The sequence below is a fragment of the Apostichopus japonicus genome, chromosome 15 (genome assembly GCF_037975245.1).
Source record: "Apostichopus japonicus isolate 1M-3 chromosome 15, ASM3797524v1, whole genome shotgun sequence".
Classification (NCBI taxonomy): Eukaryota; Metazoa; Echinodermata; class Holothuroidea; order Aspidochirotida; family Stichopodidae; genus Apostichopus; species Apostichopus japonicus.
Genome location: NC_092575.1, coordinates 25,139,726 through 25,163,917, shown reverse-complemented (window position 1 = coordinate 25,163,917; position 24,192 = coordinate 25,139,726). Strand labels below are relative to the sequence as shown.

General features: G+C 37.8%; 1 protein-coding gene across 2 annotated transcripts; it reads left to right on the top strand.

Moving 5' to 3' along the window:
* Positions 1–4,570: 4,570 nt before the first annotated feature.
* On the top strand, positions 4,571–23,448 carry LOC139981294 (uncharacterized). Of its 2 annotated transcripts, XM_071993555.1 has the most exons (8): positions 4,571–5,267; positions 8,051–8,110; positions 10,276–10,429; positions 11,998–16,421; positions 17,044–17,124; positions 17,536–17,613; positions 18,421–18,486; positions 19,677–23,448. In XM_071993555.1, exons 2-8 carry the CDS (start codon positions 8,056–8,058, stop codon positions 19,922–19,924), a joined length of 5,106 nt encoding a protein of 1,701 aa, XP_071849656.1. In that variant the 5' UTR covers positions 4,571–5,267; positions 8,051–8,055; the 3' UTR covers positions 19,925–23,448. The 2 variants fall into 2 exon arrangements, with proteins under 2 accessions (XP_071849656.1, XP_071849655.1); XM_071993554.1 differs by having other exon boundaries at positions 4,571–8,110.
* The last annotated feature ends 744 nt before the right edge of the window (positions 23,449–24,192 follow it).

Below are 24,192 nucleotides of genomic sequence, written 5' to 3'. Positions count from 1 at the left end.
TACCTGCTGTGCTTTGATTTAGTTTTACGTTAATTTATTTGTAATGTTTTTAATACCTCCTCGCGACTGCACCATCTTTAAATTTCTCTTTCATTTTTTTGACAAACGTTTCAGTGTTTTCGAGTATTTCCAAATATTTATACAAATTTCTGTTTCCCTGGTATTTATTAAATGCAACCAAGCTGTTGTATACTCTTACTCAAGCTGTTGTGCTCTTACTGTATATATTTAGTCTGTTGAAAAATGATACATTCATAATTTGATTATGGTATGATGATTTACAATGTTTACAAGCACAGTTTCAAATTAATTTTCGATTTGCCGCGCAACAGAAGTAAACTGAGGAAATTTCCCATCAGCTTGCAGGAAAGAGTTAGCAATAACAGATAATAAATTGTGGACAATTAAGAACTCATCATTTTACTTAGAAGAGAATAAAAAAAACATTTATTTGCCAGATAATATGTAACATATTTATACGACTTGTATCTCTCGATACACTGCAAATATTAGCTTGTATCATATTTATCTTTTTAAGCAGAAAATATTAATTTGTTAATGATTAACAACAGTGTTTTAATCAGGTTTGTAAAGTAATTGTTACGAACGTTTACGTTTGAAAAGCGACATCCTTTAAAACACCTGGTTGTGTTTGCCATATATAGCACCACACTTCATTATAATCTCTATGTACATAACGCCGGAAGTTGAGATACTCATACAAAAAATATCTAAATTTTGAACCAATTATCATCCAATCAAGGCCTATATTAATCACACGGCAGGTGTGAGAATCACGTCGGAATTGTTATTGCCTTTATATAACTGATGATGATTTCTACAGTTCGTCCTTCTCTTTTTTTCATCTAAGACCGTTTATGTAATAAATAAATGAATATCCAAAAAGTTAACATGACATTTCTTGCTTGTTGTTCAAAACTCGCTATAAAAATAAAATTCGTATTTATATATGTTAGCAAATGTAACCATATAGATTAACAAAATATAAATAATTTTTTTATGAGACACATTTTATTGCGGATAGGATTAAACGATTAAGATTCCATTCATAAAAAAGATGGCGAATGATTGTTACAATATACGGGGAGAGGGAGGGAGGTGGGGGTTATTATACAATTCACAGAAGTGACTTTCACGCTGACGTGATTCCACAGGTGGCAATTTCGGCACCAGTGAACAAACGTCTGACTCCCTCTGCACCCCCCCCCCCTCCAAATCTGAAAGCTATTGTGGTCACTGCTTTTATCCAATCTGTATGAGTTGATGGAGGTAAAAGCTACTGTACCAATCTTGATAATTCTATCGAGCTTAGTCGGAGGAGTGCTTAGTTACAAACGAACGCAAAACCTAGCTTTCAAGCGTGAAGAAACAATTGTTATAAATATAACTCGTATACGCCAAATGTTGATACTCTTATATTTGTAATTCGAGCGCTACTGTAATTTTGTTTTTATCTCACTGAGTGGCGAAATGAAACACTCTGTTTACATTCATCTTCGTACTAAGTTATTCGTACAATGCAATGAAATATTGAGACAAGCTGTTTATAAATTGATAATTAAGAAACGGATCGTATGAAATTGTATGAAACGAGTTAGGTCTCCCATGTAATATAGTTAAGTGCTGAGTCTAGGTTGCTCCACCTTAACGTTCAAATTTACGACTTATCATTATAGGCCTACATGTTCACACACTATTCGAGCTCTCTCTCTCTCATCTTTGATGTGGTAGCTGTATTAGTTTAAATAGTTACAATTTCAAGGAGAGTTAATTTTTGCACTGACCTAACCTTCCTTAAGTAGGTCTTATCTAAAGAGTTACAACCGCAGAAATTTTTGACAAAAAGACAGACATTCAGATTAAATTTAAGTAGCAATAATAAGTCTGCATACGGTAATGTGTTAAATAAACAAACATAGAAAAACAAATTGTATCCGTCATATACTGTGTAATAAATTATAGGAGAACTTTAGACATAAGATTGATTTTGATACTTGCAGACCCTTCAAACCACTATTTTCAATCCAGGTTCTATTTCTGAGAAACTTTTAATTTATGAGAAATGGTCCTTGAAATAGCTGATGGAAATGAAGCACATACCATTGGGTTAGTTCCCCAGATGCAAAATAAAACTCTTATGAGGCAACGTAAGAGTTTAGTTCATGGCCTCAAAAGACATAAGATTAAGTCTTACTAACTTTTAAAGGACAAATATTGGCGGTAATCAATAGGTGATGTATTGTTTATATGAAGTAAAAAAAAACATGGTTTGTTTGAGTTATCAGAATTCATTAGATAAAATGGATTAATATTAACATTTAGACCTGAACCACAGAAGCTTGACTTCATCAATCACTTAATATTCCCAGATTTTGCCATATTTCATATGCGAATATCTCGGAAAACGGGAATAATTTACAGAAATATTATTATTCTACATTACTACTCGCTTCTGCTATACACTCTGTCAGGCGAAAAGTTACCGTTTGCTCACTTTGGGAAATTGCTGCAGCTCGGTATTCCCCCTCCCTTCCCCTCCCCTCCCCCCAACCACCACCACTATCGCACCGAAAATATCCCGGGTAGTGACAGCGGTGATATACAAGGAGAAGGATCAAAGCTCTGTGATAATCGGCTGTCTGTTATATGCGTGGTGATAAATTGTTTATACATCGTATTACATTGCTTGTACATCGTATTAGGCAACCGTTATGACCCCGTTGGCGTGCCATACCCTTTGGAAGGCGCAAAAAAATGCGTTTGACATGTTTCAGAATGGTTTAAACTAATTCGATGCAGTGGCGTAGCTAGGATTTTTTGAGTGGGGGGGCCATGGGGAGGCTGTTCTTTCTTGTGGGGGGGCCGGAGGTTACTATCTGAGCGGAGCGCCACCTTGGTTGGCGCGGAGCGTACAGAGAAAATTTGAGATTTCAGCACCCCCCAGATCGCAGGAGATGGCACCTGTGAGGCAAAATATGAACCAAAATGATGTGCAACTTTGGTGACAGAAATGCAAAAAAAAAATTTCTCTTTCATGCTGACTGGCCTTGCCAACTCAGCCAGACTTTTAACTTGAGTGAAGTTGACATCAAAGGCGTACGGGACCATTTCAGTTTGGGGGGGCAGAGATTTTTGTGCCCGAAAGTTCCCGTGACACTATCTAAGCGGAGCGCCACCATCGGTTGGCGCGAAGCGAACAAGAAAATTTTTGGCACACAATGCCTCTCAGATTGCCGGAAACGGCACTTCTGAGGCCTTGCAAGTTGCATCTAAACATTCTTTATTTTATAATCTCACGTTTTAGAAATTTACAGTTCCCCAAAAATTTGGTAATTTAGAAGAAGAAAAAATGGTAACATCACTTTGAAGGGGAAAAATGGGACAGTATATTTTTTAAGCTGCTATATTTAGTTACCTTATTTATTATTTTAACACAGTACTCAGCTACCTCCAGAAAAACATTGTTCAACGACACGTAGGCGGGATAATGTCGCTGTGTCGGGTGAGACTGCAATTTGTCTCACAAAAAAGTATAAAATATAACAAAGAATATGATAAACCTGTACTTCTAGGCTTGTAGACACTCCCCCCCCCCAACCATCCATGAAAAAGAAAATGTTTCTTTTATACACTCATGTCGGGGATATCCAGGTCAAGGGCGGCGGAAGCACTTTTAATCTGGGGGGGGGGGGGCACCGACATCAAAGGGCACTTTGCAGAAATTCGATTGGAATGATGCAGCGTTATATTCAGTACCCTTTATAACTCTTATTTTATTATCTTATTTGTGTATACACATCACTCCATCAACGTCCCCCCCCCCCCCCCTCAAGGAAAATATGCATACTAGCACTGCAATATCCAATGCGCAAATTGGGAAACAAGGAACAAGTTTTCTTTTGAGACAAAATGAGGTGAAATCATGCTTGTTGCTAATGTAGGAATCTTCCGAATTAGAGTTTTTTTCTTGTTAATATCTTAACAAATTTTTTCTATTCGAAAATGCTTTGAGTTTGATTAACAGAAGTTCATTAAAAGTCACGGGCTTAGCCAGGATTTGCAAAGTTGTATGCACGGCTATCTGAGCGGAGCGCCACCATCGGTTGGCGCGGAGCGTACTTTTAGAAAATTTTTGGTTTTACAAACCCCTCAGATGGCCGGAAACGGCCCTTCCCGAGTGTTCAATCTGGTTCCCTGGCCTCTTGCTAACTTGAGGCACCTCAATTTTTATGTAGAAAAAGGCACATTTCTAACCTGAGGAAAAGTGGGGGAGGGGCACGTGCCCCCTTTTTCCCCCGGTTCCGCCGCCCTTGGTCCAGGTATACAATTGACTAGTTAGAAGAAAAAAAATTGATCGTGCAAAAAGCGTGGTAGCCCAGATGAACTGCGCTTACGGTGGTGTTACACGGAAATATTCGGGCATCATGATGCTAAATAAAGAAAATCATGGAATTGTCGGGCAAAAATTTGAAAAAGATTCGGGCAAGCTACTGCATATTTATAATATATATATATATATATATGTATGTATGTATGTATGTATGTATGTATGTATGTATGTATGTATGTATGTATGTATGTATGTATGTATGTATGTATGTATGTACTTGAGAAGCCATCTTTGTGAGCACATCTGTCTCTACAAGACGGCAATATGAGGACGATTTAGAAATATGAGGACTTTTTTAATGTCCTCACATTAGGACCCGTATCACCTTCATCTAGTGCATTGTCTAAGAACCCCTGACAAGTTTCTCATCATTCCTCATTTGCTCATAAAAATAACTAAGGGTGTATATTTTGCATACACTGGCTTTCTTTGGTAAGCTACATGTCGCCCTCTATTTTGGGTATGGCATACATGCGTGTTGTGTAGGCGATCACGACCGTGCGTTTATAGTATGTAGTTCAGTCGTGCACTTGACCAAGTCATGTTCACGCTGCATACTATCGTTGCTATTATTGTAGCGATATCATTGTTTGTCATATTTGCGGTTCTTTTGAAATGGATATATGAAATAGCTTCCAACTTACGACAAATTCAGAGCCGCTTTTTCTATGAAGGTGGTTGCGTGGTTATCCCAGTATCAGCGAATAACACACCGACATATCAACAACAGGAGCTAGGCCTACCACTCCCAGTACCAGTACCACTAGACCTACCAACCAATACAGAGCAAGACGCAGCGCCAAGCTGCACGCCTCCAACACAAACATACTTCGAGTTCGAGACAGTTTTGTGAAAGGTTAGTTAAGGTAAATTGCTGTTATACAGCTCCCTGGTTTGGACCGTTGTATTCCGATATTGGTACTGCCACGCACTAGTGAAAGTATCGCCATAAACTCGGAGTAGGCCTAGTGGCGAATCATGTACACATAATAGGCTAGGCCTATGATGTCTACTACTATAGTCTTTGCCTACCGTTCACAAGTCCTCAGATTGACTGTGTAGGCTAGGCTAATTTATATGAGATGGCAATGAGGGATCGACAGGCCAGAGAGAGGTGAGATTGTTCTCATGTTACATAATATCACACCTAGGATTAGCTGTAGTGTTATGGTTTGGGATGTTGTATTCCAATATCAGTACTGTCAAGCACTTACGAAAATATCAACCTTAGTTCGTGTTAAGCCTCAAACTGATTGCCCACCGTTCAGAAGTCCTCATATTGACGTAATGTAAGCTAGGCTAACTTATAACGTTAACAATCCATTAGTCCTTTAAGAAAACTGTCTGGTGGAAGATTTTGATACATTGTCCTCAGTTCTAATTTTCTCTTCCTAACCATGTGAAAACTACATGCTCCCCTATTCGACATTTTCTTCTTGTAGAAATCTGGTTTTTGGTTTAGATGATAATCGTAACATTTGCAATCATGCGTGTGTGTATGCATTTGTTTTGCTAACTGACCGAGGACTTGAACAAAAGAATTTCAGATCCTCGGTTGTGATTTCTAAAGAATCACCACGTCCTTGGAAGAATTCTATTGTATGGGGTATTGTTAAGGTTAGGGTACGTGGATTTGAACAATGGAAAATTCAATGGGGTCCTCGGTCTGAATGTAATACAAACATGTGTGTGTGTGTGCGTTTGTGACGCCCAGCTTGTAAACACGATATCTCAAGAAGGGAAGCTTGGACAGTTCTCATATTTGATACATAGGAATACCTTATTGAGTAGAAAAAGCCTTTTGTTTTTGGTGTAGGTCAGAGGTCATTTAAGGTCACCAGGGGTCAAATTGTGAAAAGCTTGTAAACATGATATCTCAACGAACAAAGCTTGGACTAATCTCATATTTTGTTTGTAGAAGTACCACATTTAGTACATGAAGCTTATTGTTTTTGGTGTAGGTCAAAGGTCACTTGGGGTCACCAGGGGTCAAATAGTGAAAAGCTTGTAAACATTATATCTCAAGAAGCAAAGCTTGCATTGACTTCATTTTTGGTATGTAGGTTGACCACATTAAGTACAAAAAACCTATCGTTTTTGGTGGATGTCGAAGGTCATTTAGGGTCACCAGGGGTCAACTTGTAAAAACCTTTTCATAATAGACGGTATCTCCCATCGTCCAGCCTATAAGTAGATGACATGGGCAATTCGCCTCATAAGAATAGGAGAGCCTTTTGACAATTGAAAATGATCTTACGGGCATCCGTAGATTTGAATATGAACTCGCGACAATATCCCCATTGACTTAAGTGTGTCGCTAGAAGTCCTGAATTGCTATGTACATAGCTACATACATGTGTGTGTGTTACAGTGTCTTCCAAGGCTTGCTTGCAGACCATATATAAAAGTGCTAGAGCTACTGCAACACTTGTCACTCAACCGTATGGATATTTTGCTAAAGAGTTGATGTGATTTCGATGGAATAGTGCACTTGAATGGCGAAGCATGCCTTCTCTAGATAATATTTGTAGATAATTGGTAGTTCTGGTTGGATGTTAGTTTGCACAGGTACCGCGAAATTTCAAAACATTTCTTGGCCAGCTGCCAAGGAGAAACTAGGTCAAGCACCTGTGAACTTGAGATTTGCTTTCACTTCATGGAGTTGGCTGTAATGTTGGCCTAGTTTTTCTCAATAACTTGTGAAACTACCATTGGCAGGGTCCGACAAATTTGATATTTTGGGACTAGTTGTGAATGGGGTAAGGGATTGTTTCTAAACATAACAGTCATGTGATCCAATGTCAACAAAGGTCAATCAGGGGTCAAAATCTAGTATTTTTGCAATAACTTGAGAACCAAATGTCCATCAAGGTTGGGAGTTACGCTATTGTAATACAATATTAGACCTGCAATTGGGTGACCTTTGACCTCAGGTTGACCTCCAGTGACCTGTATTAGCTTCTTTCAAGTTGATTCTTTGAAATTTCGTGGACATATTTCAATCTAAATTGTCCATAAGTGGACTCCTCTGCAACCTTAATGTGCGAAGTTATTAGAGATTTGGTTTGGTTTGTAATACTTGGTGTGCGGATTCATAACATTGAGTACAAGAACCCTACTGTTGTTGATGGAGGTGTGTATATCCATGTACAGACTGACCTGTGTTAGCATGCCATAGTGTAACAGCTAGTTCTGGTTATACTAACAAGCAGAAGTCTAGTGCATTGAAGTCATCGAAACCTCAATGCATTTTGCATTCTGGTTATTAAATTCACTAGTCTTTCACCAGAAGCACCAATTTATTTTGTGAATGACGTTATGCTGGCATATAGGCAAAACGAGCTCCTTGAAGTTTTAGCACTCCCATCAATCTGTATTTAAACGCAGTTTTTGTTGTGACTATTGTAGGAACTGTATGTAGTGTGGGTTATGCCGCAATCTGCATTTACCAAGGTGACATCACGTTCGCTACTGTTCAAAGTATATTTGAAATATCCATCCTTAAAGATTAAAAAAATGTTCCTCTTTCAAACACAATACTAACATTCTCATACTTTTGAAACATGTTTCTAAACTTAATTATTGTGCTTTAAGGTAACATCTAAGAGTCAAAGCTATCGCTTGATTTTTACTTCACAGGTCACATGCAGATGATGGACGACCAAGAAGGTTTTCTCATGAAAATTCTTCCCATTAAAGGTAAGAATCACAATATTACTTCTGTCCAGTACATAACACTTTTGTTTCCTATCTTTCTGATGAACAAAATGTTACAAGGTATTAACACATATATTGTGTTAATGAATCTTTGAATTGAATGGATTATAACTATGAGTGCACTCTTTGTGTGGAATTTCTATCTACTATTACGTAAATCGTATGGGAATTAAGGGTCCATTGACGTGATCACGTCGATCTAGATCGATCTAGCGCTGTGTTATGCAATGGTCGATCTTTATAGGAAACATTAATGTAACAATCATTCGATAACTTTGATGTTTTTGAGTTGAGTTTTAATCATTGGAATCATTTTAAATGCTTAGAGTTGTGTGTTGTTCAAAATTGGTTATAAGATGACAAATTGTACACAGAGTATTGAATCATATGCTGGTGAGAAGTGGGGGTAATGATCCATGGTTTATTCTCCCTAAGGGGTATTCCTTGAGTTGATGCTGCATTGTTTCAAAATTATTATCAGTTTGAGCCATTGGTCAATGTCCCTTTTTGTTTGTAAATAATCATTTTTTCATTACTCATGATCTGATAAGGCACTTTCGTGTAATATCCTTCACTTACTGAATTGGCAAATAAACCACAAAAATATCAACATCCTGCTTAACCCAATAAAGGAGAAAGCAAAATCTCAGAAAATCATGTTCATGAAGTTTAAGACAAAACTGTACACAGTTAATACAACCCAGTGTAATGTTCTTGACATGAAGGCCTACAGTCAAATGCTTTTACCAGAACTGGCACAAACGATGGAGCAGTAAACTTTCAAAAATTCTTCTAAAAACCCAATTTCCATTAACATGCACCATTTAGAACTTCACCACTGGGAAAGCAAAACAGGTGTCTTTTTAGACTGCTGAGGGTTCTACAAATTTATATCACATTTGGTACATAGTACTACTAGGGCAATGGAGATCTGCTTATGCGCTTGTAAGATGCAAATGCTATTTTACTTTTCAAATGAGCAAGCAAACAAAAAGGGATCTTTTCTACTCTCAAAGTTTATAATCAATATCTAGACACTAATAATCAAGTGATCTTTTCTGTTAAAATGGCCTTTAGGCAGATGTAATGATTTACAAACTTGTGCAGGTGGCATGTTGGTCAAAGAAATAGTTGGGCAGGCAAAAAATCAGGTACCTGGTATGCCGCCGGGTCGGACCAGTCGGGTACCTAGCTTCAAAATTTCTACCAATTATGGGGTGCCTTTGTCAACAAATGTGGTGCTCTTATTACAAAGTCCTTTCGGTCGATCCACACTCTTGATTCATGAAGAAGAAACTATTCAAACTAAACCCTCTTACACTATAGCAATTAAAATCTTGTTCACATTTATAATGATTATTTATTCCTATCAACTGAATGCATTGTGACTGATATTGTAGTAAGACTAGGATTGAAATCCTACTAAACATCATTCTGAGGGCATACAACTTTCGACAGTGCCCCTTTTAAACCAGCATGTTGCAAATAAAATTGATCTCATGGAAGCAAGATCTCTAGTAAATCATACATACAGAAATTAGTATTTAAGTAGACCACACCAAATTTTTAGTAAGAAGATGATCAAATTTCCAGACATTTCCAAATATTTTAAAAGTGGTATTAAGACACTTTGCTGTATTGCAAGTTAAGTAGTCTAAACACCTTTGCCATTAACAGTTTAAGTTAAAAAGTTACTACCAAAAAGTGACTATTGTAACAGTAAATTACAGACTTCGTGTTTTCTAACAGAACATTTATCATCTCAGTGGCATTAAACACAGATATGCTGGGTTTAAATTGACAATGATGGCATACATCTCTCCCATTGAGGGCTATCATACCAGACTGCATGCATGTATGCATATGGTTGATCATCTCTCCTCGTGCTTGAAAATCTAAGGATTATGTCTGTCAGGCTCATGTGGGTTAGCCATTCGGAGGGGGTAGATATGTAAGACTCAAAGAGACTTTCCATAGACATGAGCCAGCAATATTTGGTGTTTACACAAATTAAGCGCAGCATAGAGAAAGAAAGATAAAATTGGAGGAAGGAAAGAAGCAGAAATGACAAGCAATTAGGCTTACGTGAAAATAAAAATTATTCTGGCAACAGAAAATCAATTCATTTTTGTGTCCTTGTCTTTCAGGAAGAGCTATTTTTACCAAAAGAAAATTTGAGAAAGGAGATTTTCTGCTTACTTACAAGGGAGAATTGGTAAATGCAACAGAAGGAGATAAGAGAGATACCATCAAGGAGACTGGATTTAGGTTTTTTTTCCGTTGGAAACATCAAAAGTTGTGGTAAGCAAACCTACAAACTTACTCTGCATGAATGAAGTTCATGTTCCATTACATTATAATGTTGTGAGATCTTTTACGTGATGTTTCAAAGTATGAGTAAATGATACTGATTTAGATAGATTGTTGGAATGTCAGAGGTAGTCTGAAACCATTAAGTAAAATATTAAAAAGGGTTGAAAACTAAGTAAGGAATAAGTTCCAGGTTCATATCAAGTTTCAACTTGTTGACAATTTTACGAAGTACTAAGTATACACAGTTTGTACTGATTTAAGTGCAGATCTGAGCACATTTTCAGTGAAAACTTTAACATGCATAGCTCCCATGGAGAGGATGAAATATTGAAATTCCTTAGCCAGTTGGGGTGTACAAGCTATCTCAATTACCATAGCAACAAATGTCATGCAATCAGAGGTCAGATGCTAGGACACCTTATGGGCCACCCTTGGTGGGGTTCCAGGGTGTGACCAGAAGTTCATGACGAGGGAAGGGCCAAAAGGTGTGTGTGGGTACACGTGTTTGAGTCAGATTTTGGTTCAAGAAATCCCCTTAAATGGCCTGGTTTAACTTCTTCAACCTTGGTGGGTAGCTGCCCAAGGGCGAACAATTGTGTCTTGCAGACACATTCAGCGAAATCGTTACATTGACATTCTTGAATTAAACTTTACTTATGAGTACAATGCAAGAAAAACCTTTGAACAGGAACTTTATCTATCTGCTGTTGGTGGCCCCCACAATAACGTGTTACAATCTCAGAAAGTTGATATGCAATTACTTTACAATGACTTTGGGACTTGATGTCAACCTGCCTTGCTTTCTTTTTACTAAGGTTAATTGTGCACAGACCTTCACAAGCAATGTATCATTCAGAAGCAGTCTGTTTGGTTCTCAACAGAACTTGCATCTCACATTGGCAAGGAATCAAAAAGTCACCTTGCGCCTGTGTTCAACAGTAACACACAGATGTAAGAAAAACATTTCGGATGAACTTTGTCATGTGTTTGTGCAATTATTTACTCTTCATAAACCCTTTGGTTTTGAGATGCCAAAGAGGTCATCTGAAGGTAACATAGGTCATATACTTTAGAACCTTAACACGCATGTTTATCGTGCTCATAATGCATGCATTTTGTAGGCTCATAAACACACAGTCATATTAGTTTTGTACACTGCTTGCAGAGCTTCTTTGTGCTGAAAGTGAATTTTGAAATTTTCATTTTATTTCTGAACTTTTGCTTGACCATGTGTATTAAGTTATCATACGTTCAAATAAAACCCTGACTTAAGGGGAATCAGAGGTCATTAGACTTCAACATATGTGAAGCAAACCCATATGTACGTAGATGTACTATGGTTGAGTTCATAGTGTGTCAAACTGGGTAGATGTCAGAGGTCAACTGATATCAAATACTCAACCCTAGCAGTACATCTATCATTTTTATGTAAGGAATTGCTGAATCTTGAGATTAGACAGGCGGTGGAATGTGTGTTTAGAAATGATTCTTCTATTTCGTGCATCTTGTCATTAATTGTGGTTTTGTTTAAAAAAAAAATTGTTTGTTTCTTCCAGTGTCGATGCCTCAGAGGAGCCAAGGGATGATGATCCATGGAAATTTGGACGATTAGTCAACCACGCCAGAAGTAGAAAAGAGATAAACAGCAAAGTGAAAGTTTTTGAAGGGCCAGACAATAAGCCACAGCTACAGTTGTTTGCAACTCGACACATTCCAGCAGATGAAGAAATACTCTACGATTATGGATTGCCATTTTCATATTGTTTTCCACCACCAGCTTTTTTCAGAGTCCCAGAAGAAATTCCACAGAAGGAAAATGAGAATTTTGAATCAGATTCAACTTATGCTCCAGAGTCCGACCACTCAGACTCCCAGTTGTCACAAGTAATACCATTGCCATGTCCATTTTCACGTACCTGTCGTGGGGTCACCCAAGAAACATCGCCCATTAATGAGGATGGATTTCCAGTTGAGGAAGAGGTAAATCTACAATTATCTCCTGCAGTAGTTCCAGAACCCTGCAACTCAGACTCACAATTGTCAGAAGTAATACCATTGCAGCATCCCTACCGTCATGACAGCGATGCTGGGAATGGTGATTTAAGTGACTTGGAGGAAGACCATGATCCAGATTATTCAGTTGAGAGGTCTAATATCGATGATTCAAATGCGTCTTCAAATGACTCTTCAGATACTTCCCCACAGAAATTAAAGGTTTCCAAGGTAATTGTAGAAGCGGAAGAGTTCTGTGAAAATGTTAGAGCAAGCAGTCCTGTAAGTAGGGAACTCATAGAAGACAAGATGAAGGAGTATGAAGTTGAAGCCTCAGGTGACAAAGGAGAGCCCGAAGCTGCAACTGAAACCACAAAAAAGCCAAAGGCAAGCAAGAAGAGAAAGCTTAAGGTATACAAGAAAAGAAAATTACTTGTGAAAGGTATCATGGATAAAGAAGATTCAGATAATGATACTGTTAACATGAATACAAACATTCACCAGAAGAAAGATGTTTTGAAAAAGAAATATTCGTCAAGTGAAGATAAAGAGTTCACTACCGCAAGTGGAGTGCAGCTTGGAGAAGTTCCAGAATCCTGCAACTTAGACTCACAAATGTCAGAGGTAGTATCATTGGCATGTCCATTTTCAAATATCTGTCATGGGGTTACCCAGGATACATCACCCTTTCATGCGAATGAATTTCCAATTGAAGGAGAGGTAGATTTGCAATTATCTCCTGCAGAAGTTCCAGAATCCTGGAACTCAGACTCACAATTGTCAGAAGTAATACCATTGCATCATCCCTACCGTCAGGACAGCGATGCTGGGAATGGTGATTTAAGTGACTTGGAGGAAGACCATGACCCAGATTATTCAGTTGAGAGGTCTAATATCGATGATTCAAATGCTTCTTCAAATGACTCTTCAGATACTTCCACACAGAAGTTAAAGGTTTCCAAGGCACTTGTAGAAGCGGAAGAGTTCTGTGAAAATGTTAGAGCAAGCAGTCCTGTAAGTAGGGAACTCATAGAAGACAAGATGAAGGAGTATGAAGTTGAAGCCTCAGGTGACAAAGGAGGGCCCGAAGCTGCAACTGAAACCACAAAAAAGCCAAAGGCAAGCAAGAAGAGAAAGCTTAAGGTATACAAGAAAAGAAAGCTACTTGTGAAAGGTATCATTGATGAGGAAGATTCAGATGATGATACTGTTAACAAGAATACAAACATTCACCAGAAGAAAGATGTTTTGAAAAAGAAATATTCGTCAAGTGTAGATAAAGAGTTCACTACCGCAAGTGGAGTGCAGCTTGCAGAGAAAAATGGCGAGGAAGAGCCCACAATTGCGATTAAAACTAAAACAAAGTCAAAGGTTCACAGGAAGAAAAACAAATCAAAGGCTAAGGTATCCAAGAGAAGAAAGCTACTTGTAGAAGACAACAAAGATGAGGAATCTACAGATTTAGATAGAAGAAAATCAAAAACTTACGAAGAGACATATTTTGTGGAAGATGAAGATTCATCAAGTGAAGATAAAGAGTTCACTACCACAAGTGGAGTGCAGCTTGCAGAGAAAAGTGACGAGGAAGAGCCCACAATTGCAATTAAAACTAAAACAAAGTCAAAGGCTAAGGTATCCAAGAGAAGAAAGTTACTTGTAGAAGACAACAAAGATGAGGAATCTACAGATTTAGATAGAAGAAAATCAAAAACTTACAAAGAGACATATTTTGTGGAAGATGAAGATTCATCAAGTGAAGATAAAGAGTTCACTACCACAAGTGGAGTGCAGCTAGCAGAGAAAAGTGATGAGGAAGAGCCCACAATTGCAATTAAAACTAAAACAAAGTCAAAGGTTCACAGGAAGAAAAACAAATCAAAGGATAAGGTATACAAGAGAAGAAAGTTACTTGTAGAAGACAACAAAGATGAGGAATCTACAGATTTAGATAGAAGAAAATCAAAAACTTACAAAGCAACATATGATGAAGACTTCACAACCACAAGTGGAGTGCAGCCAGCAGAGAAAGATGATGAGGAAGAGCCCAAAACTGCAAATAAAACTGAAAGGAAACGAAAGGCAAAAATGAAGAAAAGAAAGGTACTTAAAGAAGACACAGATGAGCAAGGTATATATTCAGACAAAAGGCAATCAAAGATTAACAAGAAGCAAATGTTTACTGAAGATGAAGACTCATCAAGTAATGACGGAGACTGGGAAGACTCTTCAAGTGATGACGAAGCATTCGCAACAACAAGTGATGTGCAGCTATCAAGTAAAAGCAAAGAGGGTAATAGAAAATGGGATTCCAAGGACTACTGCCTCTACTGTGATCACGCTTTTGCAAAGATTTTTCGTCATTGCTCTCAGAAGCATGATGAAGAAAAGTTAGTTGTTGAAATCAATGCTCTTCCATTACATGGGAAAGATAGAAAAGCAAAGATAGCTGTTTTGAGAAACCGAGGGAATTTAAAACACAATAAATTGGTATGGGACACTGGAGAAGGTCAAATAAAGCCACGGAAAAGGCCAACGGCATTAGACAAGGCGGAATCATCAGACTACCTGCCATGTGAGTATTGTGATGGTAGTTTCAAGAAGGATGGACTTTGGAAACACCAAAAGGTTTGCTCATCCAGAGGCAACAGGAAACGTGTTCACCGTATTCAAGCAGTAGCAAAGATGTTTCTACCTACCTCTGAATGTGCTTCGGATGCACTCAATGCAAAGGTATTGACCCGCATGCAGGCAGATTTGGTTACACGGGAAGTTAGAAAAGATCCAGTTATTTTGACATTTGGCACTAAGCTGTTAAACTCACATCCTGAAGATCACCATGCCCTTCCTATTTCCCAGCGCATGAGAGATGTAGCAAAGTTGTTGATTGAATCAAAAAAGATTGATCCATCTGTGACATGTATGAGGGACTGCATAAATCCTGATAAATTTGATACTCTTGTTAAAGCAGTGAAGAATATTGCAGGATTTGATGAAACAAGGAGCAACTACAAGACACCATCTTATGCCAGAAACATAGGCTACGATATTGACAAAGTAGCTGCAATAGTTCATTCAGAGGCTATCAAAGCCAATGGTGGAAAAGGTGACAGCACTTTGATGGCAAAGGTTCAGGGGTTCCAGACACTTAAGAGAAATGATTGGTCCTCCTCAGTGTCTTCCGTAGCTCAATATACTTTGGATAAACGCAGCATAAACAAACCAAAGCTGCAGCCTGTGGCATCAGACATACAGAAACTCACCAAGTACCTAAAGACCAACACTGAACTACACAAACAACAGCTGAAAAATGATGTAACTTCAACAAACAACTGGAATGAACTAAGTAAGATGACTTTGGCACATATCAATCTGTTCAACCGTAGAAGAAGTGGGGAGATCGAAAGGCTACGTTTAGATCAGTATGAGAAAATAACAACTGATATGGATAACATACCAGAAGAAGTGTTCCAAAGTCTAGGTGAGGTTGAAAAGGCACTTGTGAGGAAGTTCCACAGAGTTGAGATTCCTGGGAAACGGCGTCGCACGGTCCCTATCTTAATGACTGAAAGTATGGTGCAAAATGTGGATTTGTTAATCTCCACAAGGAGCTCAGCCAAGGTAGCATCAAACAATCCTTATGTATTTGCAAGGCCATACTTTGATTCTCAGTGGCCTGTGCCAGCAAATGACTGCTTGAGAAAGTATTCCATCGACTGTGGTGCCAGCCACCCAGAACTGATTAGGTCAAGCAAACTGAGAAAGCATGTAGCTACAATGTCCCAAATTCTGTCTCTGAAGGAGAATGAATTGGATTTGCTTGCTGCTTACATGGGACATGACATTAGAATCCATAGAGATTTCTATAGGTTGCCTGAAAGCACACTGCAAGTAGCCAAGGTATCAAAGATTCTTATCATGATGGAAGAGGGTACCATCAGCAAATTTAAAGGCAAGGCTTTGGATGAAATAGATGTCTCTCTTGAAGGATGTAAGTGCACAATATCTTTACGTAAAGGTTAATATATAACTCAACTAAAAACAGCTCCTGGGTCTTACAGTTTATATTTTTACTATATTAATTCTGTAGGAAGTGTAATCATGTAGCAAATTTATGTTACTTGTGTGAGATTTTGTGGCACCAAACCGACAGTGATGTCACAATTAAGCAGCATGAGTACTGTAAGTGCTAAACATATGAGCACAGAACCTTGCATTAAGTAGACCCTCAAAGGACATTTGCCTGACGCCCCAAATTGTTATTGCAAGTTTGTAATGATTCAAGTAGAAAGATTATCATTTTTTTAGTTACTTATACTGTCGAAATATCAGTTTTTGTCTCCATTTAGAGCAGTGGTTGGCAACATTTTTGCTGCCAGCCAAATTATTGATCCTTGTCATGCAAAAGGGGCTGGGGTGGGTAGATAAAGCTCTTTTATCAAAACTTTCTTAGCATCCCTCATGGGTTGGACATGCCATGGCGAGCTAGATTTGGATTGTAGGCTGATGTCCATAATTTAGAAGGTCTCTGTAAAACGGTAGTATAACCCTTAAAGAATTAAGCACAGCCACATCAATAACATAATACCTGAATTGTTCATTGTTTCATGAAGCTGATGAGAACAACTCAAGCTGTGAAGAATTAGGCGACGAAGACACCAGTGAAGAAACACCCAATGTCAACCAAGAGGCTGGTAAATGTTTTCAAAGTGCATCTTACTCGTTGACTTGAGGGCAGGGATGAGGGTACTAACTTATTTTCTACATCAGCTACACACTATTTACAAAACTTGGCTGAGGTATCTATATCTATAGGTATCTATAGGTATCGTAATAGTACACATGCATGTACTGATGTATGTGGGATAAGTAGTGGTGCATATCAACCTTTTGCTACCTAATGCAGCCACTCAGTTATCAATTAAACCATGTCAGTTTATCTTAACTGTGCAAATGGGAAATCACATGACATTTGTCAGAGTTATGGTCATAGAATTGCCTATAAAGGGACATGACTGGCTGAAATTTCCTAATTTGAATTAATATTCCTCATGTTTCTCTACCATTGAGTTAGTTTTCTGACTAGAAAAATATATTTGTTTCAGAAACCTCAGTAGTGAGCAGCACCTCCTCTGGCCGAATTGAGAGTACTAAGAAGCTGTCTCAAAAGGAGTCACTAGCAGGTGAATTTTTTAGTTTGGTTAGCTGCAGGCATTGACAGGAACTGGCATAAATTCATCAATTTAAAGCTGTACAAATGAAGTAATTCTTGTATAGCACAGTCACAGTATACAATAGACGTATTACTGCAGGAGAAACATGTAGTCTTAAGACAGATCACTATAAGACAAATGAGTGAGACAAAGTGGCATTTACACCCCTTCCTAATTACCTGACAAAATTACTAAAGCCATGCAACTGCATAGGTGCAAACAACCCCAAATATGCCAGATTCTTTGCCAGATTTTTTGTTGCCTATATTTGACCAACAAATTGAACATTATTAATATATTCTATCACATGAATCAGGTTTGCTTTTCTTCTTAACTCAAATGTTCACAGAAAAAAGAGTTTGCTTGATTGACTGATTTGAGCAAATCATATTGTTTTACATTATGCATGAATCTCTTTTTGTTGATACGATCGTGCACATCATGTGTACATGCATGGACATGTAACAACATGTGCCCATGAGTGAGAACACACATGAGTCCAACAATATGGTATCTGAGTTCAGTATTTGTACAACCTACCTTTTAGCCAATGGAGTCATTCAGTGATCAATTAAATCATAGAAGTCAATTTTAAAGGTGCATATGAGGCACATAATACTATCTGTTGTTCTGTTAGACCTTGTCGAGGAAAAGAAAGCTTGCTCCGGCTGGCTGGCTGACAGGATGTAATTTGAATCCATATTCCTCATGTTCAATTAAGTTAATTGCATATCTAAACAGACAACTTATGTTTTTATTTTTCAAAAACCTATTCAGTAAGTAGCACTTCTTGTGGCCAAGATGGAAGAACCAAAAAGGAGTCTCAAAAGCAGTCACAAGCAGGTAACATCTTTATTTATTTTTTTCATAACTTCTAAAAAGTACTAGTGGTATCAATAATTCAATTTTTCATTACGATACAGTTGGAAATTGAAAAGATGTACAAATGAAGTCATTGACAGTGGACTTAAATGTTATCTAAAGACAGTTTACACTAACTAGACAAATGATTGGGTGGCATTTGCACCACATTCCCTAATCACCAGACAAAATGAATGCAAAGCCATGTAACAGAAAAGGTGCTAGAAATTATCCCCACATATGTGCCAGGATGTACTCAATTCTGCAGAAGCCCAGATTTGAAAAAAAGTTTTGGTTTGGATGATTATCGTTGCCTGTGTAGTCATGATGGGACATGCATGCGTGCACTTGTTTTGTTATTTGAACGAGGACCTGAACATAAGAATTGCAGGTCCTCGGATGTGATTTCTAAAGAATCACCACGTTCTTTAAGGAATTCCTATTGGGTATTGTTAAGGTTAAGGTACATGGATTTGAACAATGTAAAAAACAATGGGGTCCTCAGTCTGAATGTAAACGCACCGAGCAATGGTCCATTGCCGGATTAAATGCTTGATTAAGCAGCCAGTAAAACATTGCAATGAAAGGTAACTTCTGAAAATAGTTCTTCCAAAGTGTCAATTACTCATAGTCAAGGAGCCTTAGACCATGACTGTTTCTGCTTAGAATGAGATAAACTAGCATCTAATTTCACTTGAGAATACACCTTCAGGCTATAGGTGATACACACCTGGAAGAGAACCTATTTGGTAGAGCAAGTTGTTTTTTGATAGTTTTTTCTTATAGTAAAGTTCTGCTTCATGAATCCTGTTGTTTTTGGTGAGGGTTAAATGTCATTTAACTGTGGCGCTAGAAGAACCTTTTTGGCAACACTAGAAACATACAGGTATGTGCTATGCAATGTAGATGGAACGTTGCAATGTTTATACACAGTGCCGGCCATGATCTTATGGTATATTCGTTGGTTCAGAGGTTGAATGTTGAATTACCACAGTCCTATATCGTTATAACCATGAAAAATCTAGCAATTTAAAAAAATCGTATGGTTGGCTTGAAGCAATGATCTGAGCAATACCAGCTTATTATTAATTATTAACCTTTATTTATCAAGGAAGATTCATGTTCTTCATGTAACAGATCACAGTTTTTTTTACTGCTACTCTTTTTCAAAGTGTCCAGCTGTGAAGATAGAAGTAAAAGAAATTATGCAAGAAGGAAGCCGTGGACATGTGAGGAAAAAAAGTGTGTGCTTGTGCACTTCAAAAATGAGCTGGAAAGTGGACAGACTCCAAACTATGAACAGTGCATTGCTGTACAACAAAAACACCCTCTGCTCAAGGGAAGAAAGTGGTCAACTATCAAAGATTTTGTAGTAGCAGAAAGAAGGAGGTGTTTGCGCAAACTCCAAAACAAGGAGTAACCACAGCTAAATGTTAGGCTCGTATGTGGAAACTGTAGGGCTTACCCAGTCTTTAATTTAGTTATGGTAAATTGCCCTTCGCATGAGCCATGGGACTTTATTTTGTGTTTATTGTTGTGAGAGTAAAGTTTTCATTGCTGTTACATACTTAGCTTTGTTTTTAAATTACCTGTGCAATATAGCACTTGAGTTTGTTTTGCTTTTCGAACGATGACCCCAACTAAGCATGTACTAACTTCCCCAAATACTGACTAATTTTACTGATACTGTCAACAAAGGAAACTGTATAGCTTACACATACTTAACCTATGGTGGATTGTCCTGCTCATAGTAATGAGACAAAACAAATCAGCTTGTGAATATTTGTTAGAACACTGGAAAATATGGATACATTAACCACAAGAAAATTTTCAATATATCTTGAAAATTTCTGAACAAAATGTCATCTGGAACTTATTATGCTGCTGTATGAAGCCATGTGTACTGGAAGTAAAACTTTGCACTTGAGCACTTGCGTGCTTCAGCTTTGGCCGGTGTGTTGTTTTGCAAGAAAAAATAAACATGAAAGTTTTCATACATCAAGGTCTTAGTTAAAGATGAAAGAAGGAGTAGTTTGGAGAAATCGCAAAAAGTAAGTAGGACATTGTGAAGGTTCTCCACGTTATCCTCTCATTAGCAACCCAAAGGATGCAGATGCAGAATTGTCCTCTACATAGCTTCAGGTTTACTGGTGAATCTGTGAAAGTTGTGGTTTGATTTACCCAGTCATGGTTTTAGTGTTGTCAAAACGGGAAAGTCTCAATTTCTGTTACATGTTTCCAGTTTCATTACTGAAGTCCTTGCACTAAATAGCCGTTTGAGCCTATTCTGCTTTCTATCAATAAGCCAAACTTGTAGTAGGTCTACCTCTGTGTATGAAACTCTAGGGCACAGCCAGAATACCTATGAATTGTTATCCACATTTTCATAAGACAAGTCTTAATTACTTGAATTATTGCTATCATTTGTAGTTAAAGTTAATGTTGTATTGTCATAGTTACACTTTTATTGTTCTCACAGGAATGTTTCAGTTGCTTTCATTTGCATACAAGTGAGGAAGTTGTTGGTATAATTTAACGAATACATGGATAATAAAGAGTTCTGTTTCATCTTCTAGTAAAACTAAAAAGTCATTTACCATTGATAAGCTGTAGACTACCCGTTAGTAACATCAGCTCTTTCAAAGCATGCAAACATGTGTTTGATCTGAGATAAAGTGCTGGCAAAATACAGTATTTTTATCATTAATGATTAATTGCTACAGGCCCACTAAGCGCCTACTAAGATGTTTGTGGCAGTGGAATAATACTCTAACACGGTTTCAATGACCAGTTCTGCTTCTCTTGGGCTTTACATGACCACATTCAGTTCTGGCATCTCTCATGTCATTCTATGACTATGGGTAAGCTATTGGACTGCCAGGGAGACAATCCATGCTACTCTGAATCTGAGTGTTATTATGAGAACTCTTGCAACTATTCTTAAGTGTTATTTTGGAATCTTGAATGGCTTTTATTCTATTTAGTCAGTTTACGTTTAATACTTTTATTTGTTTGATATTGGTTTCGTTTTTATGTGATGTGAAAGGACCATTAAAACGCTTCCCATGAACAGAGGCCGCTATGAAGATGAATGAAGCTCTGCATTGACTCTATCTAATCACAATGTACTCATTTCTGGTAATGCCATCAGTGTAGTGGCAGACTTGTGTTATTAGGGATGTTAATTTCCTTAAGTTGATGGTAGCATAAATCCAAGAGTCATTTTCAAAAAGTGATGAATTACATGACAGAAGCAACAAGCCATGGCTACATATGCATCTGCTTCCAATTTGCATGAGACGTGCATTATCTTATAAGCCTTACCTTTTAGTTTAGTCAGTTTACGTTTAATACTTTTATTTGTTTGATATTACATTACTACCTTACCTTATACCTGATAATGCCTCTTTGCATTGGACATTGAATGCTACATAGAGTACTCTATTGTCAACAAACCAAACCTACAGGTTCACCTGCTTCCAATGTTATTGAGATGTCGCATTACATTATATGGTCAGTCTGACAGTGTATGTATTGTTGCATTGAACATTATATTGCCAAGATACCATGGCTACAGTTGCATCTGCTTCCAATGTTATGAGATGTTGTATTAGATAAAGGTTCTAATATTGTTCACTCCCTTGCATCAAAAGTTAAATGCCTCTTTGTTGATAACGAACCAAAGCTACACTGGTGCATGTTGTTACCATGTCAATATTGAAATGCTGCATTACTGATTATGTTTTAGTATTGTCTGTACTTTAGCATTTAATTTAGAACGCTGAAAAGTTAACAACAAACTGCAACTACATATGCATCATAGAGATGTTAAATTGCCATTTGGGTTCTGATTTTGTCACCTTGTGTTAAAGTTGAAATGCTTGTTCAATACATCTACTTTTCATGTTATTGAAATTTTCGACTACCATTTGTGTTCCTATATTATCTTGTAATAATAAAGGGGGAAAGGGTCAGTTTCATTTGTATACTTTTTATACTGTCTAGATAAACTTTTGGTTAGCTATCTTTTGTCTCCACTCAGTACCTCACCACATGGAATGCACAAGCTTTTGTTTTTTGGGTGTGTTTTATCAAGTGGTTAGTTGAGAAATGGAATGCTATCCCTAGTTACTGTAAAATCACTAGATACAGAAGACTTGTATAGCCTTAATTGAAACATTCAATTAAATCAAACACTGTTGTGATAAGGTATGAAACTGTTTTAATCCAGTGGGTTGATTGTAGGTTGGACTCACTTGGACTTGCTCCCATGTCGTTGTCGAAGGGAGGCCGAGTCAGACGGATCCTAGTGCAAGGCATCTTGAATTCAATTTTAAGTCTGAGGATGCAGTAGTCCAGACTAGTCTGAAGCTGGACTGCAAACTGCTTCATACTCACAAAATGCTACTGACAGTATGTGATGACAGCAGGCTGTAAACTGGACTCTATTTGACACATGTAAAACCGTGTGTGTATAAGGTATATGCACAAATCTGAGGACTGTCCTCAGATAGTTTTATACACTTCTTACTCATGTAGTGCAAAAAGTGCCAATCTGAGGACCATATTTACTGTCCTCTCATATGTCTCATTGACACTAAGTGTGTATGCAGTGTATGTACAATGCGAGGACAGTCCTCATATTTTTATACATTTCATACACATGTAGTGCTTCAAGAACCATTAAGGGGACAGTATGTGTTGTCCTCAGATAGGGACCTTTACCATGATGCTGTGTATGTAAAAATGTGAGGACAACCTCATTAGCGTGGGAGGTATGGGCAGACAATTTGGTATATTTGTGTCCTCACTTAATTTGGTGCTCCTCTATGTATGTATGTATGTATGTATGTATGTATGTATGTATGTATGTATGTATGTATGTATGTATGTATGTATGTATGTATGTATGTATGTATATATATATATATATATATATATATATATATATATATATATTTCCAGAGGACAAGAAATTCGGGCAAAAGTCCTGAAAAATTCGGGCAGCCTAAGAGGAGAAAAAATATATATAATTTTTTCTCCTCTTAGGCTGCCCGAATTTGTCAGGACTTTTGCCCGAATTTCTTGTTCTCTGGAAATTTAGGGGGCAGTCTGCCCCCCCTGCACCCCCCGCCTCGTACGCCTATGGTTGGCATCATTTGTTGTTTCAAGGTGTCAAGGCCTTTCTCCCAACTCAAACCCCTGTGGGCTCCCGGTAGGTTTGCAGGAAATGCCCACATGTGGACTTAAATAGCATTAGAGGAAGGGGATGGAAGACTAACACGCATCGATGTTTCGGTAATGGTCCACATTGGTGGCTCGGTGCTAATTAGGCCATTTATTGGGTTTCTTGAGGCAGCTGTCATCAGAATCTGGGTTTTTGTGCCAATCGATGACCGATAACATGTATTGGTAGATATCGATATCGCGCAGCACATGCACAAGGTTCGTGGTGTATGGTCGCAACCGTCGCATTAACCATTGCCATGCCATGCTGTATGACCATTCTCATGATTACTACAGATATTGTATTATTCTTATTCTGCCAGATGCAGACGAGAAAATTGTGTAACTCTATTTCCCAAATTATTGAACAAAAAATATTAGTGAATCCCACTGATGAGTTTTTTTTTTTTTTTTTACAATTTTTTTTTTTTACAATTTTTTTTACCCCATTCCCAGTGGGGG

Excerpts from the sequence above, each read along its gene's own strand:
- LOC139981294 (XM_071993555.1), top strand. The coding sequence starts at position 8,056 with ATGCAGATGATGGACGACCAAGAAGGTTTTCTCATGAAAATTCTTCCC. Across the intron at positions 8,111-10,275 it reads GAAAATTCTTCCCATTAAAG|GAAGAGCTATTTTTACCAAA; the intron begins GTAAGAATCACA and ends CTTGTCTTTCAG. Across the intron at positions 18,487-19,676 it reads TCAAAAGCAGTCACAAGCAG|TGTCCAGCTGTGAAGATAGA; the intron begins GTAACATCTTTA and ends TCTTTTTCAAAG.